The sequence below is a fragment of the Selaginella moellendorffii genome, unplaced genomic scaffold (genome assembly GCF_000143415.4).
Source record: "Selaginella moellendorffii unplaced genomic scaffold, v1.0 SELMOscaffold_89, whole genome shotgun sequence".
NCBI classification, from domain to species: Eukaryota; Viridiplantae; Streptophyta; class Lycopodiopsida; order Selaginellales; family Selaginellaceae; genus Selaginella; species Selaginella moellendorffii.
The window spans coordinates 20580-39442 of NW_003314350.1; the positions used below are offsets into that span (position 1 = coordinate 20580).

At 46.0% G+C, this 18863-nt stretch overlaps 2 protein-coding genes across 2 annotated transcripts; one reads left to right on the forward strand and one right to left on the reverse strand.

The window, feature by feature from the left end:
• Nucleotides 1–3689, reverse strand: LOC9638575 (fanconi-associated nuclease 1 homolog). The gene is made up of 15 exons (XM_024662328.1): nt 3675–3689; nt 3251–3274; nt 3088–3220; nt 2635–3029; nt 2487–2582; nt 2131–2440; nt 2003–2077; nt 1845–1948; nt 1715–1791; nt 1575–1659; nt 1370–1510; nt 1113–1321; nt 781–1054; nt 489–725; nt 1–441 (listed from the first exon to the last, which is right to left on the reverse strand). Exons 1-15 carry the CDS (start codon nt 3687–3689, stop codon nt 7–9), a joined length of 2610 nt encoding a protein of 869 aa, XP_024518096.1. The 3' UTR covers nt 1–6.
• On the forward strand, nt 3688–4531 carry LOC9638576 (acidic endochitinase). Its single transcript, XM_002988449.2, has 3 exons — nt 3688–3934; nt 3987–4104; nt 4151–4531. The coding sequence occupies exons 1-3, from the start codon at nt 3688–3690 to the stop codon at nt 4452–4454; spliced, it is 669 nt and encodes a 222-aa protein (XP_002988495.2). The 3' UTR covers nt 4455–4531.
• Nucleotides 4532–18863: the final 14332 nt, after the last annotated feature.

The window sequence follows — 18863 nt, forward strand, 5'->3', positions numbered from 1 at the left end:
ACTCATCTAGGATCGATCATTCATCGTCTTGGAGACCTTGCAAAGTTCCACTGGAACATTAGCATCCGAGAGAATCAGAAACCAGGCCACCTGTTGCTCGGACAAGCGATCCCCTGGACCCTTGACTTCGGCCAGCCTCGCCTCTTTCTCCTTCCACAGCAGAAGATCAGGCATTCCAGCCGTCCAGTTACTGTGGTCTTCTGCAAGAAGCTTGCAAATCACCGACAATCCTGGACCTCCGATACAGACCGTTATTGTTTGAAGGTCTTCAAGCGAGTACTTCTCCCAGTTTACCCCGCTACATGATGTCCCGTAGTGCTCTGCCCAAGTCTCAGCCACGAGTTGCCTAGCTCCGCCATCGCGTATGGCTTGAAGACGAGATTCAATAAGCGAGCTTCGGACTGGATAGAATGAATCCGTGCACAAGTCCAATGGTGCAGTCTGCAAACAAGAACTGTAGAGCAACCACGAGAAAATGAAACAAGAACCTGAAAAGGTGTCTGGAAGACATCTGGAACGTCTGAAAAGATAACATCCCACATGAGCAGCCCGAACAACGTCAGCCATATGCCACTTTCTGAATGGACTCCTTTCCAGCCGCCTCCATCTTCTCCGGCATAGTATTGAAGTGCCAGGTCCTCCACACTGCATTGTTGCCCATCGTAGCCATAAAATCTGCTCTTCATTCCATTGGCATTGTTTAGCGGCCTTCCCATAATCGTCACCTTCAGAAACAGAGTTGTAGCTGAAGGCCAAATATCTGGAAGACACAGTACGTACCACCTTGTGTTTTTTCTTTAAAAGCGCTGCATATGGAGGTACTTTCCACCTTCTAGGAGGTTTTCCTAGTCGGAGAACCCTCCGTTGCAAAGCAATACGATCCCCTCCTCGGACGTTGAAATCATTTAATCCGTTTTCTGCAACGAGCAGGCTCTCTTCTAAACGCTGTAAGTGCTCCAAGTCAATAGATAGCCGGAGAGTCCAGTATCCTCTCCGTCCAGGACAATACTGCATGCTAAGGAGCTGCTTCAAGAGGTTTATAGCTTCAGCATATCTGGTCAAGAGCCAGTTTTAGTTCAAAAGTATTGTCCGCCATTGGTGAAAGAGCGTACCTGCGTTCTTTCTCCAGAAACGATGCAGCCACAGTACAGATTGTTGCATACACCCATGCAGCCGAAAATCGTGCTAAAAATGGATGCTTGATCTCGGTGTGTGCATTGATCAATTCGAGAGTAGTCCTTGCTTTTCGAAAAGAGGAGTTTACAGCCTCAGAATTACCAGCTTCCAGAGACATGTCAACCACCTGAGCCAATTGCAATGCCTGAAAACTCGACGGTCAGACAAATTTTATAACAAAGTAGGAACGGACCTGCTCATACGCCAGAAAGTCCTCTCGAGAAGCAAAGACTGGCATTGTTCTAGCGCACCTATAGCTTGGATACTTGATCCTTCCAATATCCACAAGAAGAAAAACATGGAACTCCTGCTCACCGTTTAGAAAGAACAGCCTCTGAATAAATAAATAAATTGCTCAGCACCAGCAGTGTAACACTTTGGAGAGGATGTCAACTGACCTGTAAACGCCAAAGTAGAACTTCAAGTGTTTCGGCTATTCGAATGCATGGGCCGGTTGCTTCACGAATTAAAGCCGTTAGATTACTGCCGCCAAGTATTTCACGCTTGTATAAAAAACCAATGATCACTTGCTACTTACAAATGCAGCGAAATCAATGCATCTCGAATTGCTGTAATAAGCTGAATCTTTTTCAAACTTAGCGTAGCACTTTTGATCTGTAAGCAGGAACAGAAATAAAAACAAGGAAGAAAGTCTTAGAAGTAACTACCATGATTTTGCTGTTAACTGCCAAATCTTTGAGCTCTTGTACAGTCAGATGTTCAAGCAACTCAGACGAATTGACGTCCGCGTCGAAAACTAAGTAGCGTCTCTCTGTTACAAGGGAGCAAACATATTATGAAGTACACGATGAAAGAAATTGAGTACCGACTAACTCATGGACTGCAGAGTTTGTGTCACCAATATCTTCATAGAAAATGTTCTGAAGACGGAACCATGGCCCTGCAAAACCAGTCTCCCTTGAGTCATAGTTTGTCCGACGGCGTTTAGCTTACCCTTTCGTTGAGCCAATCTTACAAAAAGGCGCTGTCCATCAGACGAGATTGAACGAAATGCCTCGAGAAGTTCGATCTCGTCTGAAGTAAAGAGATGGAGATCCCGTTCCAATACCACTTGGAGCATGTAAAGAAAATTCTGTTGGTATCGACAGCCGTGGTCTTGTCCCTTGTCAGCTGCATCCATCAGACGGCTCCATTTGACAGCCAGCACTTTTTCTTCTGAGAGACTTCCAATAGTCCGACTCTGGATCTCACGCAAATCAAGCTTGAGGCGTGCAGCTTCCGATGTACTCTTGGAGACATATCCCTGAAACCTTTGTGAACAATTGAAAAACGCCCCAGAGATTAGTTACCTGAACGTCTACCACGCCTTTTTCCATGAGAGGAGACAAATAACGCGAAAGCTCTTTTGGAATATGTCCCAGCGAAAGCCCATCCGCTGTAAGCACCTGGCGCAATGTTGTTGTCAGCCATGAAACACGTCCATCCAGTCAAGTTTACCTTCACAGCGTATGTATCCATGGGATTTTCTGGTTCCCTTACCAGGTGAACTCGCATCCCAGCTTGGCACTCGACGTCTCTGTGGTACTTGCGGCCAGCAATCCTTGCCTCCAGGCAGCCATTGTAAAGATCTCTAGTTTCACTGTTGAGCTCTGCCGGAAGGACGCTGTTGGCCACGTCGGGCTCCTCAAAGCATTCAAGAGTAGAAGAAACTTCCGGTTCCGGAGACCCTGCCGCCGGGTTACAGTCGATCCCAGTCTCGAGCAGAGGAGACTGCTGGATTTCTAGTACGCAGTTTCCGCTTTCCTCGTACTCTATCTTTTTCGACAAGTTGAAGTGAAAGAGTGTATGCTGGACACTGTTCTTCTTTTTCTTCCCACTTTGCAGGCAAGTATCTGAACAAGAGAAACCATCGATCAGCGTGCTTGAATCAAAACAGAGCAAAATCCAAACCAAGATGGCAGTTAACGAGAAGTTCATTCCCGCGTATTTGCTTCCCACACACAGGGCATTCCACCCAGTCACAACAAGCTAAGCTCATGCCTCCTTTTATTTCCAGCGAAACATCACCGCACTCCAACTCTTCCTGCAAAGAAATAGAAGCTCGATCACTCACCCGAGCCGGGAGTGACACATTGCGCTGAGCCGAATCAAGCTCTCACGGCCCCGGAGCATTGCTGAGATTACCGCATGGAACAGCGCCGAGCTGTGTGTAGGATGCTTCCTCTTCGCAGACCTAAACCTTAGCCAAATAAAATATTTCCCGCCATTCCTTTGAATTCACTAGGGCAACAGCTTATGATATTAAGTGCACATGATTGAATTATAAAATAGATGCCTTCAAAGTTTGGTCACCTGTATTACAGCAAACACAAAGAGACCTTCTTAGCGTGCTTCGACCAAGAGGAGAAGTTAATATCTACACGGCATTTCAAGACTATGAAGTCAATATAAATCGCAATCCCATTCCTCAAGGCTATAAAAACAGCCCCAAAATTCCATTGCACAACCACGAGTTCTCATACTATCAATTTAAGTACCATGGCATTAGTCATGATAATGTTTATGCTATGCCTTTTAGGATTATCTCCATTCTCTACACTAGCATCTCCCTCTAGTATTATAACTGTGTCTGTGTTTAGGAAGTTCTTCCCATCCAACATTGCGAATCCTTTCTACACATACAACGATTTCATTGCGGCAACAAAATACTATCCCACGTTTGGAAGCTCGGGGAGTCTTGATGTTCAAAAGAGGGAACTGGCTGCCTACTTTGCAAATGTGAAGCAGGAGACTGGAAGTAAACTCGCATAGTATTTATCCATTAATCTCACTAATGTCTTTCATTGTAGCACTGCAATACATTCGAGAGATCAACCGAAACAACGTCTATTGTGACACTACTCGTGGAATCCCATGTCCTGCAGGTACAAAGGCTTACTATGGAAGAGGACCTTTGCAGCTCACCTGGTAAGCTGAAAATGTTATATTCAATATTTAAAGTGTATATATACAGGAATTACAATTACGATGCTGCTGGAAAGGCTTTCAACATGAACCTCCTCCAAAATCCAGACCAGGTTGCTCAGAATGGCGTCCTTTCGTGGAGGTCATCAGTGTGGTTTTGGATGCAAAATTCGAATTGCCACACCGCAATAACACAGAACCAAGGATTTGGAGCTACAATTCGAGCCATCAATGGAGGTCAGGAGTGTGGCAAGGGCAGTGAGACACAACCCGCACAGAACCGCATCAATTATTACAAGGACTTTTGCTCACAGTTGGGTGTTTCACCAGGTGGGAACCTTGGCTGTGCTTAAACAAATGCTTTTAAAAGTAATGAATAAGTAATTAACTACTGAATAAAAACAAATAATAAATCTTGAAATTGGTTGTTGATGATTGCAATCTTTACAGTAGCAAGAATTACTAGAGGAGAATGCTTAAAAGTCATGTATAATAAAGCCGATAAGGATATCTAAACAATTTTGGTATCTAAAAAGCATTGCTGATATTACCACATGAGACATGTGAGGGAGAGAGGTACATTCTTCTCGTTCGTTTTAAACGGAAACTCTAAGTACTTGCTTTGTTGCCACCATCAGTTCCATCCCACCCTCGAAGCTGGTCGAGGTATCCAGTGTGATAAAGTAACCTGCAGGGGATTGTCGTTAAAACAACGACTTAAAATAGCCAAGCAAAATACTGTCTCAGTATGATATTAGCGTATTTTAGTGCAGATAATACGGCCCATAAGCAAAATACGGTCTCAGTCATTCGGTAATAAATCTCTGAGATGTGCTTATGATATTAGCTTGTTTTAGTGCACATAATACGGCCCATTGAATTTTAAAATAGATGCCTTCAAAGTTTGGTTTAACAGCAAAAACAAAGAGATCTTCATAGCGTGCTTCGACCAAGGAGATAATATCTACATGGCATTTCATGACTATAAGGTCAATATAAATCGCAATGCACTGACGACTATAAAGACTACAAGACTATGGCCGTTTTTATATTCCATTCCAAAATTCCATTCACAACCACGAGTTCTCATACTATCATTTAAGTACCATGGCATTAGCCATGATAATGTTTATGCTATGCCTCCTAGGATTTTCTTTGTTCTCTACACTAGCATCTCCCTCTAACATTATAAAGTCTGTGTTTAGGAAGTTCTTACCATCCAACTTTGCAAATCCTTTCTAAACATACATTGATTTCATTGTGGCAACAAAATACTATCCCACGTTTGGAAGCTTGGGGAGTCTTGATGTTCAAAAGAGGGAATTGGCTGCCTACTTTGCAAGTGTGAAGCAGGAAACTGGAAGTAAACTCACATAGCATTTATCCATTAATCTCAAACTACGGAAGAGGAATTTTGCAGCTCACCTGGTAAGTTGGAAATGTTATATTCAAAATTTAAAGAGTATATATATATATATAGGAATTACAATTACAATGCTTTTGGAAAGGCTTTCAACATGAACCTCCTCTAAAATGTAGACCAGGTTGCTCAAAATAATGTCCTTTCATTTTATAGAGGGTTCCAAAAGTATAGTAAGGATAATGAGGTCTAAGAACTAGTTTTGAAGAAACTCTTTAGTGGTGCTTTCACACCAACTTGAGGTTGAGACTAGGGCTTAAGGGCCTTGGGTGGGAATGAACATGGACTCAGGTGGTTCCAAAGATGCCACCTAAAGAAGTGCTCAAAAGTAGCTCTGACTCCCGAAAGGAAAATCAATTGTGATGCTCATGATTTATATGGAGTGGTGCCCCACTTGAGTACCTTGTGGCTCATTAATCGTCACTCCTTCCTAGGAGTTTGGGCCTTCCCTTTGGGATGGAAGTGGGGGAGTAAAGGTACCCATACTAGGATTTTAAGCCATGGTGTTTCCCCTAGGTTCCAAAGTAAGTGATGCATTCAAGGCTTGGGATTTAGAAAATCCCATAATCAAGTCTTGTTGTACCAAAAAATGTTAAGAACTTAGAAGCTTGGTGTGCTTACCTGCTTGTGACTGCGGGGAGTGTAGTCAAACCTTAAGTCTAGTTTAACTAGGATGGGGATTAGGAGAGAAATTAAGAATCCGTGGATGGATGGCTAACACTCTGTTGCCCGTGTAGTGAGTAGCTGAAACGAAGTAGAACTAAGTATGAACTAATACAATAGACGGGAACCTAGTGAAGGAACCTAACTAAAGCCAAGGCAGTATTGGTTGAATAGATAAGGTAAATTGACAAATTGAAAAGGAAAAATTTATGGCTTACAATTTGGTATTAAAGCTTTTTCCTCAATTCTAGCAAAGGATAGAAGCAGATTATTAAAAGATGGCTAAGGCAAGGCATAAAAGAACCAAGGTGGAGTTGGAACCTCCTTCGGAGCTAAAGCATCTGGTTGAATAAGAAACTATGGATGAGGAATTCTTGCAGAATGAGGACTCTAGTGAGGAAACTTCCAAACAAAAGTCCGGTGATGAGGTTTTGTTGTCAAGACTCGATTAGACATTCTAGAAGGACAATTGACATAGACCAATGCCCTACTAAAAACCCTTATACACAAGTTAAAGCATAACGAGAAATGGAAGAAAAGGCAAAAGACTATTGATGCTGATAGTGTAGAAGGCATGGACCTTTTGGCGGGGACTGAGGTGAAACCAAACGAGGTCGAGTAAACCGAAGTGGAATTAATCATTCAAATAGTTCTCAAGTACAAACCAAAGCCCCCACCAATTTTCAAGGGAGTGAATGATTATAAGGTGGTGGAGGATTAGTTTTATGATATGGAAGATTACTTCCGAGCGTTGCAATTACTAAGCTCGGAAAGGGTTTTATATGCAAAACCATACTTGGCAGATAATCCTAAGTCTTAGTGGAGAACAATAGAGGCCAACGAAGGACTAGTGGCCACTTGAAAAATGATGAAAGTGAGGATTTGTACAACTTATGTTCCTCCAAATGCTAATTTATATCTAAGGGATGAGCTGAGTACACTAAAATAAACAGGAACCATTCAAGAGTATGTGAATGCATTTATAGTGAAGAGGATCCTTTTCATGGATATGGGCGATATAGATGCATTCTATGCCTTCATATCAAACTTATAGACCTAGGCTCAAGGCGAGGTGATGTGTTGGAACTTGACCAACTACAAAGAAGTATTGGATGTAGCTATTAAATTGCACTTTAATTATAACTTGCGAAGGGGAAATATAACGGAGTTAGGGTCCATGTTTAGCAAAGGAGCCAAACCAAGGGGGACATATGGCAAAGAGAAATTTAGAAAGAGTTTCTTTAAAAATGAGTCCTTAGAGTTTCAAAAAGGTAAATCCGGTGGCTAATGAGTAAGTATGGGGGAGTCAAATGAAAAGGGATAAACCCAATGATAAGAAAGCCAAGTTTATTAATAGCATGGGAAATAACATATGTTATAATTGTGGTGAAATAGGATATTTTTTGAGAGAATATCCCTACCCAAAGAAGGCTAAAATAAATGTGGTTATTGTAAGCGACTAAATTTTCCATTCTACTTTAGTCACTTAACCACACCTCCGACCACTTGGAGGAGTCTCATTCACAACCTCCATAAGTCCAATCCAGGACTTGGGACTTGCTAGCCCCGAGAATGGCATCCATGCCACTCAACATTTGCACTTGGTCCAAGTGCTCCACGTGTCCGATCCCATGACCGACACTCAAAGGTACCACCGACATAGCAGCCCGTTACGCTAAGGCCATGCCCAATCACCTTTGCCACACTGGTAGTCCAATACCACTTGCATCACAGTCTTGGCTCTCCACGACTAGGCAAACCATCCGTGAGTGATCATCTCAGATCCACTCCTTAGCATCCTTAGGATGCCCACCGACAAGGGGAATAGCCTTCCCCAATATCCCTCTGTCAGTCCCCATTAAGTCCCTTTCTGCCCCTGGCCGTGTTTGCCAACACTGCCACTGGATCGAGACCCACAGGCCCGACCACTAAGTCCCACGGTCCTCTGGGACTTCCTCACCACACGACTGTGTCCTTGGTCACTACCCCAGAGGACTGCTCCTCTTCCTTTCCACAGTCTGGGCCTTTGGGACAACATTTCGGAACACCGTGGCCTTACGCGAGCCACCTGGGTACTCTCCTCGCCTTCTGCCCTTGGGTGCTCTAGCCATGGGCTTAGAGCGAGGTTCCGTTGAGCCACGCCTGGTATCCAAGTAGGTAGTGCCACCCACACTTGGACTGGGAGCATCGGCCAGTCGATCTCCCGGGGGAACTAGAGCCGGCTCTTGAACACTTCACCAAGCTACCCCGCTTGTCGGTCCGTGTTCACTCTAGTCTTGGACTTCCCAGTGGTCAGCTCATCACCCAACACTGGGTCTGGCCTTCCTGGACCAAACTGGCCCTTCCTGGGCCAAACTGGCCCTTCCTGGCCCAACTGGCTCCAACTGGGCTCCAACCCCCACACTCTCCCTACTATACTTTTGGAACCCCCCGCAGCCCCCCCCCCCTGGGAGACGCACGCTTTGGGCTTTCACCCCTTGACCCGTATTAGTATTTGGACTTAGTCTCTGGCTCGATCTCGGATCCGATTTCGGATCCGACTTCGGATTCGGCCTCGGACTTGATCTCAGTCCCGGTTCCATCTCGGACTCCATCTCGGGTCCATCTCGGACTCCATCTCGGACTCCATCTCGGACTCCATCTCGGACTCCATCTCGGGTCCATCTCGGACTCCATCTCGGACTCCATCTCGGACTCCATCTCGGACTCCATCTCGGGTCCATCTCGGACTCCATCTCGGACTCCATCTCGGACTCCATCTCGGGTCCATCTCGGACTCCATCTCGGATCCATCTCGGACTCCATCTCGGACTCCATCTCGGACTCCATCTCGGGTCCATCTCGGACTCCATCTCGGACTCCATCTCGGGTCCATCTCGGACTCCGCTTCGGACTCCAACTCGGGTCCATCTCGGACTCCACTTCGGACTCCAACTCGAGTCCATCTCGGACTCCACTTCGGACTCCAACTCGAGTCCATCTCGGACTCCACTTCGGACTCCAACTCGAGTCCATCTCGGACACTTCCACGTGTCATGTGTTGGTCCTTTTGGGTCCCTTTTTGGAGCCTCGCTTTTTGCTCGCTTTGTGCTCGTTCCTCGAGCACTTCGTTGGGAGTTCCACTCCCGCTCTTGACTTTTCAAGTCGGAGCTTTTGGTCCAAACGTGTTACGCTCGTTTGGCTCTCGCTTCGGCCACTACCACGTGGCGCCCTTCCGGCTCCACTTTGGGGCCTAGGGATTTTGTGTCTCACAACTCCACCACCCATAGACGAAGTTCGATGTCCTCATCGAACGGTGAACCATTTTATAAAGTAACACCCGCATGTGTTACCATTTCCATCCTTGGCGCGTAGCCAATATTTGTCAATGGTGTGACATTGAAGGCTCACCATGCCTTCTCCATATTCGTCAATGGTTGGACATTGAAGGCTCACCATGCCTTTTGCATATCCTCTAAGGAGGGTAGTCTCTTCAACTTAGAGACTGATTGGACCACATATAGTGGTTCTCTCCTTTTATTGGTTTAGTTCTCGCTAAACCTCTTAGAGACCCTTCTCTAAGTCAATCCCACTACTCCTTCTCGAGTAGTCTCAATTTCCATCAATATAACCTTTGCACTTTGGAACTTTGAATTTTGACTTTTTGGAGTCAATTTCCTAGGTGTCTCCGACACCTTGCCTTGCACCTTTTGTGCAACTCCACTTCCATCCTAGGAAGTTCTTTACTCGAGGGCACCATCATCCTCTCTTCTATTTCGTGCCAAAGTTTCAGTTATCATACTTTGTGCTAGGGCTGTTCATGGCCCTATCATTTGGCTACTTTAGCGCTCCCTCCCTTGGAGCTTCCATTTTCGCCAAATCGGAGCATTTCGGAATCCCTCCTTGGAGACACACTTCCTTTCCCGCAACTTGTTAGCGTCCAACACATTAGTGTTCTTCGCCTAACTTTGTCACTTGGATTCCTTCCAAGGGATTCCACGGCCCTATCTTGGCCACTCATCTTTTGCTCCTATCCGTTGATTGTTGCACCAAGCAACATCGAATCTCTACCTCCCTTCTTGAGGTATTGTTTCGGTTCCATAGCAAAGACTCTTCTTTGCCAAGTCCGGAGGATGTTCACCCCTAGTACGTCTCTTTAGCATCTTCTGCTATGGGCTCTATCCACGGCCCAACTTCGTGACCCTCCCATGGGTCTTTTATAGAGACTACTTTCCTCGGACTCACTATGCCATCGCACGGACATAGTTTATTTCCCTTAGGTGCTCTTCCCACTTGGTCATCACGACCAAGCCACACCACCTTAAACAATTCAATTTCAACATTTTGAACCAGGAACTTCATTCCTTAGCCAACCAAGGACCTTGTCCTTATCTGGCCATAAGATCACCTAGTGATCTCACCTTGGCACCTTAACAGAGTTGCCAAGAGGTACTTGGTCTTCTAGACCTCCAAGTTGTTGACTATAACCCCGGAGGCATCCCCCACACTTGGCGGTGCACCCAAGCCAGCCCTTACGGCCAAGGGTTCATAGCAACTGAGATTAGGTGTCCCCATCTCACTCACCACGACCTTGGTGCCACTTGCACCAAAGCGTTCAAGTTAGATATGCTGAGCTTTCACACTAAGCAATCTAACCGTGCATCACGACTCCGAGGCATCCCTCGCTTGGCGGTGTGCCCAAACCAGTCTCCCCACTGAGAGTCCATGACCACCGAAATATGAGTGTCCTCATATTCCAAACCATCACCACGCCCTAGTGATTTGGGACTCGAACCCAAGCACTAGAGGGTCGGGACTCGAACCCAACCTCCGTATATGCATCTACGGACGGCATCACACAAGATGCCTGGCGTGACTCCCCACGCCGGTGCACCAACTTATTTTTTAAAGCGCGCTACAGATCACAGCTTAGGAACCTAGTTCCTCCACACTGCCAAGTCCTCTCACTTGACATGTCTGTGATCATGCATGGACTCCTCCATGCTTGGCCCCATGGGCCACCCTTTTTGAAGTTAGCACCTTCAACTAGGGTATTTGTTCCCCCGACGTGCCAATCTCGTTTGGCAAGTCCTCCGACCACTGTAACATGGTTCCTGCATAAGCGTGGAAATCCTTGACCATCGACTTTCGTTCAAAGCCCTCTCTTTGAACACTCGGGAACTACTTCCCTAACCTTGATAGCCTTGCCTCATGGCAAGCTTCAAGACCACGCTTCGGCTGCGCCACTCTGATTTCGCGCGTTCCACGAACCATTTACACTTGGCCTTTTCTAGGTACTACGCTACCTAGAATCGTCTTTGGGAACCTTGAAGGAACTCTGTCCCTCAGCTTGCTAAGGCCTCCCTTTTTGCAAGCTTTATAGTTGCCATATAGTCTAACATGGACAATTCCATATTTTAGACCCTCCATGGCATCACGGTTGCTAGCGGCAACACCCTCGAGCCCCCACTTGATTCTCCACTCCCCGCTGGCATAACCAACCTTGGTTATGCCCTTCGATTCCTATGGTTCGGTTCCATCCCCTTCTTGCTTTTGGCTTCACACCTTTCCTTTGGTCATTCTCCTCCAAACCAGGAGGATAGCTTTGCACTTTCTATCATGCTTTAGCAAGTATTATTAGGGATGAACCTACCCAATAGCCTAGGGGGTGGTTCCTCAATCCGGGTATGCTCACCTTATAATCCCACACACTGGGATTACATTGTTGCTTATGGGCCTTTACATGCCCATCACTAGCCTTGCCAAAATTCCATTTTTGGCTTTGTCCAACTCGGGTAGACAGTCCTCTCCTGTCTCCGCAACCTTGGACATTTGGATAGCACTTTCTATCCATCATTCGCTAGGGACTTAGTCCCTTGGGCTTTATCCATTGCCCTCGCGACATCAAACACCACCTTCTGGTGTTCTAGAGTGTTCGGGTGTCCCAATGATGGTTTTCTTGACAGTGAGTATTTCCTTTTATGACATTGACTTACTATATCGCAACATAAGCAACTTATCCCCCGTAAGGGTATATCCGACTTCCCTATGCTAGAAGTCTTGGGTAGCTACCTTCTACCCGTTTAACCAGTTATTTTGCACCTCTTGCTTAGTTGCCTCATAGTTGTCAAGTCCTACAACTCATTGCTTGGTGCTTTCACACCTCCATCATTATCTGGGTCACCACACTCCAACTGCATGCTCTGCAGCTTAGGCTATGCCATTCCCATTCCCACTGGGATTCCTTTGGCAAGGGGTTCTCATGAACCCACCAACATAGCCTCAAGGTACCACACCTTGGCACATTTGGTGTCTCCACACCATCGGCTCCACGAGCCTACCTCTATGACACTTCCCCTTCGTGTTTAAGTCTTTGCCAAGACCAACACCGCTCTTTCTCAGGCCAACCATTCGTTAGCACTGCACCATAGAGGTCACACACAACTTTGTGTCAAAGTTGTTTCCTTCTGGGAACACCTTTCCCATAACTTTTAGCATGGCACATTTTGCCATCGATGAGATACCTACTGTTCTCATACTTGGATCTTATGATCCTCCCCATATCTCATGGGGCACCATACACCTCAGTCCAAATGCTTCAACCAATCCCTTAGGACCGTTTCTTGACTCCACTTGAGTCATCCAGCATTTTAGACTTTGCTAATCCAACGACCTGCGAGGTCTTGGTCTTCGAGGTGCCAACTTGCTGGAATACCACTTCTTGTATTCAGGTCCTGCTCACAAGGACCATCTTTGCAAGTGTTCCTCCGACACTTGTTTTGTTCTCTTGAGCAACCTTTTGCCCCTTAGGACCACTTGTCCATGTGATGAGAATACTAACTCATCCTTTGAGTACACCCCAACTCCTTGGGTTGTTCCAGCATTTATTAGAGGTAGCCCCGGCTACCATTTCGAGGACTCGTGTCCTCATCCCTACTTGACCTCTCACGGTCATCCGTTCCGGTCTCACTTTCATGAGCACCAGCCTCAACCATGTGAGGATAAACTTGTGACTCCTTTATTGTTTTGGAGTCTCTATCTTTCCCGTGATCCCAACTATAGTTATTTACCATAACTATATTAGCCAGTTTGCTAAGTCAAACGCTCATCTGGATCACATCCTCAACTCAATGAGGAAAACCTTGCACTGTTCCCAAGATCCCAAAGTCGTTCCATTATTGGCCCTTTTCTATCCACCACCTTGTCTACAAGTTCACACATGAACTGTAATGGAGAGCCATGTCTTCCTGACCTGCTACTCCTCAAGGATAGGCCCACTCCTCGGACCTTCCAATGCCAACACCAGTGGTGATATACTTGAGCACCAATAAAAGTCGGACTAAGGAACAGCTCCGATACCAAATTGTAAACGACTAAATTTTCCATTCTACTTTAGTCACTTAACCACACCTCCGACCACTTGGAGGAGTCTCATTCACAACCTCCATAAGTCCAATCCAGGACTTGGGACTTGCTAGCCCCGAGAATGGCATCCATGCCACTCAACATTTGCACTTGGTCCAAGTGCTCCACGTGTCCGATCCCATGACCGACACTCAAAGGTACCACCGACATAGCAGCCCGTTACGCTAAGGCCATGCCCAATCACCTTTGCCACACTGGTAGTCCAATACCACTTGCATCACAGTCTTGGCTCTCCACGACTAGGCAAACCATCCGTGAGTGATCATCTCAGATCCACTCCTTAGCATCCTTAGGATGCCCACCGACAAGGGGAATAGCCTTCCCCAATATCCCTCTGTCAGTCCCCATTAAGTCCCTTTCTGCCCCTGGCCGTGTTTGCCAACACTGCCACTGGATCGAGACCCACAGGCCCGACCACTAAGTCCCACGGTCCTCTGGGACTTCCTCACCACACGACTGTGTCCTTGGTCACTACCCCAGAGGACTGCTCCTCTTCCTTTCCACAGTCTGGGCCTTTGGGACAACATTTCGGAACACCGTGGCCTTACGCGAGCCACCTGGGTACTCTCCTCGCCTTCTGCCCTTGGGTGCTCTAGCCATGGGCTTAGAGCGAGGTTCCGTTGAGCCACGCCTGGTATCCAAGTAGGTAGTGCCACCCACACTTGGACTGGGAGCATCGGCCAGTCGATCTCCCGGGGGAACTAGAGCCGGCTCTTGAACACTTCACCAAGCTACCCCGCTTGTCGGTCCGTGTTCACTCTAGTCTTGGACTTCCCAGTGGTCAGCTCATCACCCAACACTGGGTCTGGCCTTCCTGGACCAAACTGGCCCTTCCTGGGCCAAACTGGCCCTTCCTGGCCCAACTGGCTCCAACTGGGCTCCAACCCCCACACTCTCCCTACTATACCTTTGGAACCCCCCGCAGCCCCCCCCCCCTGGGAGACGCACGCTTTGGGCTTTCACCCCTTGACCCGTATTAGTATTTGGACTTAGTCTCTGGCTCGATCTCGGATCCGATTTCGGATCCGACTTCGGATTCGGCCTCGGACTTGATCTCAGTCCCGGTTCCATCTCGGACTCCATCTCGGGTCCATCTCGGACTCCATCTCGGACTCCATCTCGGACTCCATCTCGGACTCCATCTCGGGTCCATCTCGGACTCCATCTCGGACTCCATCTCGGACTCCATCTCGGACTCCATCTCGGGTCCATCTCGGACTCCATCTCGGACTCCATCTCGGACTCCATCTCGGGTCCATCTCGGACTCCATCTCGGATCCATCTCGGACTCCATCTCGGACTCCATCTCGGACTCCATCTCGGGTCCATCTCGGACTCCATCTCGGACTCCATCTCGGGTCCATCTCGGACTCCGCTTCGGACTCCAACTCGGGTCCATCTCGGACTCCACTTCGGACTCCAACTCGAGTCCATCTCGGACTCCACTTCGGACTCCAACTCGAGTCCATCTCGGACTCCACTTCGGACTCCAACTCGAGTCCATCTCGGACACTTCCACGTGTCATGTGTTGGTCCTTTTGGGTCCCTTTTTGGAGCCTCGCTTTTTGCTCGCTTTGTGCTCGTTCCTCGAGCACTTCGTTGGGAGTTCCACTCCCGCTCTTGACTTTTCAAGTCGGAGCTTTTGGTCCAAACGTGTTACGCTCGTTTGGCTCTCGCTTCGGCCACTACCACGTGGCGCCCTTCCGGCTCCACTTTGGGGCCTAGGGATTTTGTGTCTCACAGTTATTAAGTTGGGTGAAATTCAAATTAAGGTATGTGATCTAATCCCTAACTCAAAGTTCTTCACTACATAAGCAACTTTGGTAGAAAGTTGTTCGCAATAATTACTAGCCCTCTAAGAGAAGCTCGAAGGTAATTTTATTAAGATTCTTATTGACATGGGTGCTTCAAATAATTTTGTGGCTACAAACATAATTTGGTAAGCCAGACTAATGGTGTAACAGCTGAGTGAACCAAAGACTATAAAATTTGTTCAAGGTAGCAAAAACATTGATGAAGTATTTCGACAAACAAGAGTTAAAGTAAAGACAAGTGGGTCTATCCTCGAGGAGTAGCATATCTAGAAAGCACAACTCTCCATTTGACACTTGAGTTCATACATGAGTATGTAGGTAGAAAGGGGCTAGTGAGAGAACAACTTTAGGATTTTGGGAATAGTAAAAGGTTTTCCCTCAAACAGTTAATGATGTGATCTATATAAACATTTAATTTAGCAAATTAGCCAATGTAATTGTAGCAAACAATTATAATTGGGATCATAGGAATGATAGAAACTCTTAGACAATAAAGAAGTCATAAAATTATCTTTATATGGTTAAGGATGGTGTTAAAAAATTTGAGATTAGAATTAATGACCATATAAAGTCAAATATAGACGAAGATATATATCTTTAAAATGGTAGATAAGGCCACTTTTAATAGATTCATTTCTTCTTTTTTCTACAATACTATTATTTCAAAAGTAATAGGAATATTTTTATTACTAGTGATAATGGTCTTTACATTCCCAAATGGGTAATAAAGACCAAAAGTGTAATATGAAATTTTAGTAGTAAATTTTTTTAACATTTTCACACTTCTTTATATTATAATTATTCACAAATTTTTGGTCTTCTATCTTTGCAAAACCCTAAAACATGGATGAATGAATGAGTCTATAAAAATATTTATATTTTTAGACTAATGTGTGGTGGTCAATTGTTGAAATATTAAAATATTGAAATATCAAAATGTTGAAAGGTTAAATTATTGAGATGTCAAAATATATAATACAAATTTTCAAGTTTGTAGCGAACTTTAATATTCCCATTTTTATTTGAGCTGAAAATAATTCTCTTTAACTAAAATATTGTGAATGTATATGGGTTTGGACTAACTTTTAATTCTAGAAATTACCTAGTCAGTATTTTATTGTATAAAAAAAATCTCCATAATAATATCAAAACATATAAATTTCTCCAAACCATTTTCATAAATTTTAAGTTCACGAAGGATAACATTTTTCTGACATAAAATTTCTTTATAAAACTTATAATTGACTATATTTATTTGCATTGATTTGAATTAAATTAAGCTCAACTTATAAGCTACTATCCCCAATTCCCATATTCGACTCAATTTTAGACTATCCCAGAGGGCTCACAAACTACCTTTTAAACACTCCAACAAACAAAATTCACCAAAAAAATAACTCACATCAGCATCTTGGAGTAACTCTACAAGCTGCCACATTGTAATGCTGCCTTAAATGAAATAAAACTATCTTTTTAAAACATGGAGATCCACTTAAAAAACTTTTCTTTAGCTAGTAGCTGATCTAGGATCCATCAAGCTCGAAGAACTTCGAGGTCGAATATTGGATGTAAATTGCTGAAAGGCACATTGAGCTCATAAACTGCCATCACCTTGGCTTCCAAGCTGCCATCATTGGGAACTTGGATCACTTTCACGACCTTGCAATCCTCCTTGACTGCCCAGATGTTCTTCTGGCAGCTCACACCATGGAACACAGACTTGCTATTGCTGGAAGAAGTGTTCGTCAGCTGGAGTGCCTCCCACGAGTTGTTGCCACTGTCATATCTCTGCAACGTGTTGGCATCGTAGATCCGGTTGCCATGCACAATACAGCGGCACCTGCACAATCTAGTCATGTCCACCACTTCCCAGGAATGATCTTGTGCTGAGAAAACAAGCGTCTCTCCATTACCAGCGCGCAAGATAACCATCTTGTTACCATCCACGACAAGAGCGTTGGGAAAGGCCATGGTCCCATGCGGTGGCAATGGCAGGAGGGGATACCATCGGTCCTCCAGCGGATTGTATGTCTCAGCGTCCTGTTCCTGCCGCTCACGGTTGCCACCAACGACGTAGAGCTGACCCTCCATAGCCGCGGACGCAAAGAAGAATCGGAGGACACAGCATTGGCGCTGCGGCGCTCCATCGATTCGTGTGTGACGCTCAGTGATTTCCCCTGGCCTAATCCGAGAAGATAGAGCTTGCTGCCGAGGGCCCTGCAATCGAATCCGTAGAAGCCCTGCGGTGGAGGAGGAAGAACCATCCACGCTATCTTGGAGCTATTGGGATTGAACGCCATGATCAAAAGCTCTTCCTTTTGCCTGAGGATCACCGTGGCAACAAGCCATTCCTCGTCCAACCCCTGTGCAGAGCGATCATTGTAGAACTTGGCACTGGAGACGAGATCCCGAGATGAGAGGAGGCACTGGCAAGCGGCATCGTTGTCCAGGCCGGGTATGATTGTCGTCGCCATAGGCCGGCTCTATTTGCCCTAACTCTTTATACGCAGAGTAGGGACCTGCTAAAAATGGTGAGCACATATGCCCCGGTTGGGCATCTTGACGAGGCAACGTTTCTTTTTCCTTGGCGCAATGAGGTCGCTGGCTGGGCGAGACATGCATCACGACAGCCAAGTCTTCTTTAGGATGCCCGAGTGCGATGACGGTTTAGTCTCTACGTCCAACGCCGCGATCTACCAGTATGCAATGCTTGAGACATGTTCTTTAACATGCATGGAATCCCTCGAGATTCCTTGGAACGCAATCCTTGCTTTAAGGTGATGGTGGCGATGTTTAGCGCTACAAGTGCGAGTGAGTGATTCTATCTCAAGCATTGTCTTGTGGACGTTCTCACCAAGTCTGGAGGGCTGGAGGAGGCCGAGGAGCTCATGCATAGCATGCTAGGTCCAGCTCCCTGGCATCCGAGAGAATAAGAAATCAGGCCACCTGTTGCTCGGACAAGCAATCTCCCGGACCCTTGGCTTCGACTAGCTTTGCCCCTTTCTCCTTCCACATCATCCAGTTACTGTGGTCTTCTGTGAATCACCACAATCTTGTAATTGTTTGGAGGTCTTCATTCTCCCAGTTAACCCTCCCATAGTGCTTCCACGACGAGTTGCCTATCGCATATGGCTTGAAGACGAGATTCAATAAGTGAGCTTCAGACTGGATAGAAAGAAATCCAGTCCAATGGTGCAGTCTCTGCGAAATAACACAAAACAAGTTTTTTCCAACACAAAGCGCCTCTTGCAAAGCGCAAACAAGAAGAGCAGAAGAAGCCCACAAGAACCTGAAAACAAGAACCTCAAGTTTGTCTGGAAGACATCTGGAACGAGTGTATGATGGACATTGTTCGTCTTTTCTTCCCACTTTGCAGGCAAGTATCTGGACAAGACAAACCATGGATCAACCTACTTGAATCAAAACAGACCAAGATGGCAACCGACAAGAAGTTCATTTAC